The sequence below is a fragment of the Wickerhamomyces ciferrii genome, contig 00249, assembly GCF_000313485.1.
Source record: "Wickerhamomyces ciferrii WGS project CAIF00000000 data, strain NRRL Y-1031 F-60-10, contig 00249, whole genome shotgun sequence".
Classification (NCBI taxonomy): Eukaryota; Fungi; Ascomycota; class Saccharomycetes; order Phaffomycetales; family Wickerhamomycetaceae; genus Hansenula; species Hansenula ciferrii.
The window spans coordinates 1677-3202 of record NW_011887491.1 but is presented as its reverse complement, the minus strand read 5'-3'; the positions used below and the strand labels follow the sequence as shown (position 1 = coordinate 3202).

Here is a 1526-nt window from a genome sequence, read left to right as displayed (position 1 = left end):
CAGTTGTTTAACCAGAGATTTATAAATTGTTTAACCAGAAATCAGTTCCAAATGTCAACCATATCATCAGATGGGGTGGATGTTAATGATTTATTTGATATTTCAGATGGTAATTTGGTTATATACCAGTTCTTAGGTGATTGTCACTTGAATAACATGAATGAAACCAAAGATTTAAAATACCCGTTATTTCAAGAGTATTTGAATAAAACCAAATCTTCATTTATGAGTGCATCTGATGGTATTCCAGAAAAAGAGAAATTGGAAGAGAGAAAACTTTTCTATAAGAATACAAAAATTAGGTTCAAAAGCACCAACATTGCAAAAGGATTCCTCATCAACTTTAAAGTACCTGATAAAGAGAAAATCGTGGTTATATTACCAGATCGTTTGCCTTCTCATGTTGTTATAAAAGCCGCTAGGGATGTGGTGGCTGGGAAATCCAAGCAATTTTTTTCATCAAGAAACAAAAAATCAAAAATCAATAATGAATTTATATCAAACTTCCAAGAAAAATTAAAAAAAACTGGATATTTAAAATATAGTGAAGAAGTGATTAACTTCAATCATACAAAAATCAATAAGGTCCTCCAAAGAATATTCGAATTGGATTCTAAATTAAATCTGGTTATAAATGGTGAAGATGATCATAAAGAATCAAATGATTTAGATAAAACACAAGAAAATGGACCACCAGCTGCAAATGAAGAACAAATACAAATACAAGAACAAGAACAAGAACAAGAACAAGAACAAGAACATTCAGTAAATACATCAACCAACAATATTCTCATTCCAGAACCAGCATCATCAGAACAACTTCAAAATGAGGCAAATAACATAATTTTAACACAAAATAATTATGAATCTGAAGAGAATGAAGGCACCCATGATGAGAATAGAAGCTATCTTGAATCTAGGGTTATTCCTGAAAATAAAACAATTGATGAAGCAGGTCATTTTTCCAGAGCAAGTCTGCTTTACAATACAAGAGATCCAGATACTTCTTATATGAATCCAACTGAAAGCTCAAGTCGAAGAATGAAACCTCGTGCACTTTCTTTAAAAAAAAACATTTCAGTTGGTCCAAAAAGAGGCCCAGATCCTTCTTATATGAATCCAACTGAAAGCTCAATTCGAAGAATGAAACCTCGTCATCATACTCGTCATTAACCTTTCAACAACAAGTTATAATTGGTTTCTTGTTATTTTTTTATTAATTATTTTCATTATTACCTTTATTTGTTATTTTCAATTTTTTTTTACCAGTGGATTATCATCAATATTATAAATTGTTAATTAGTTTTATTAATACTTTATTTATATCATTTTTAGTTCAAGATCTGATTTATTGATTCCCAATTTTTATTATACTAAGTTATACATATGTGTGTTTAGAGAAAATTAAGTTTTATTTTATTTAAGTTATTGTTATTAATTAGTTGAATACCTTATTAGTTGTAAAGATCAATTCTATAAAATCTTAATAAAACAAAGAAATATCTAATCAATCTAAAGTTAAATAG

General features: G+C 28.4%; 1 protein-coding gene across 1 annotated transcript; it reads left to right on the top strand.

Moving 5' to 3' along the window:
* Positions 1–51: 51 nt before the first annotated feature.
* On the top strand, positions 52–1173 carry BN7_6077 (uncharacterized protein; the record flags this gene model as incomplete). Its single annotated transcript, XM_011273357.1, has 1 exon — positions 52–1173. One exon carries the CDS (start codon positions 52–54, stop codon positions 1171–1173), a length of 1122 nt encoding a protein of 373 aa, XP_011271659.1.
* Positions 1174–1526: the final 353 nt, after the last annotated feature.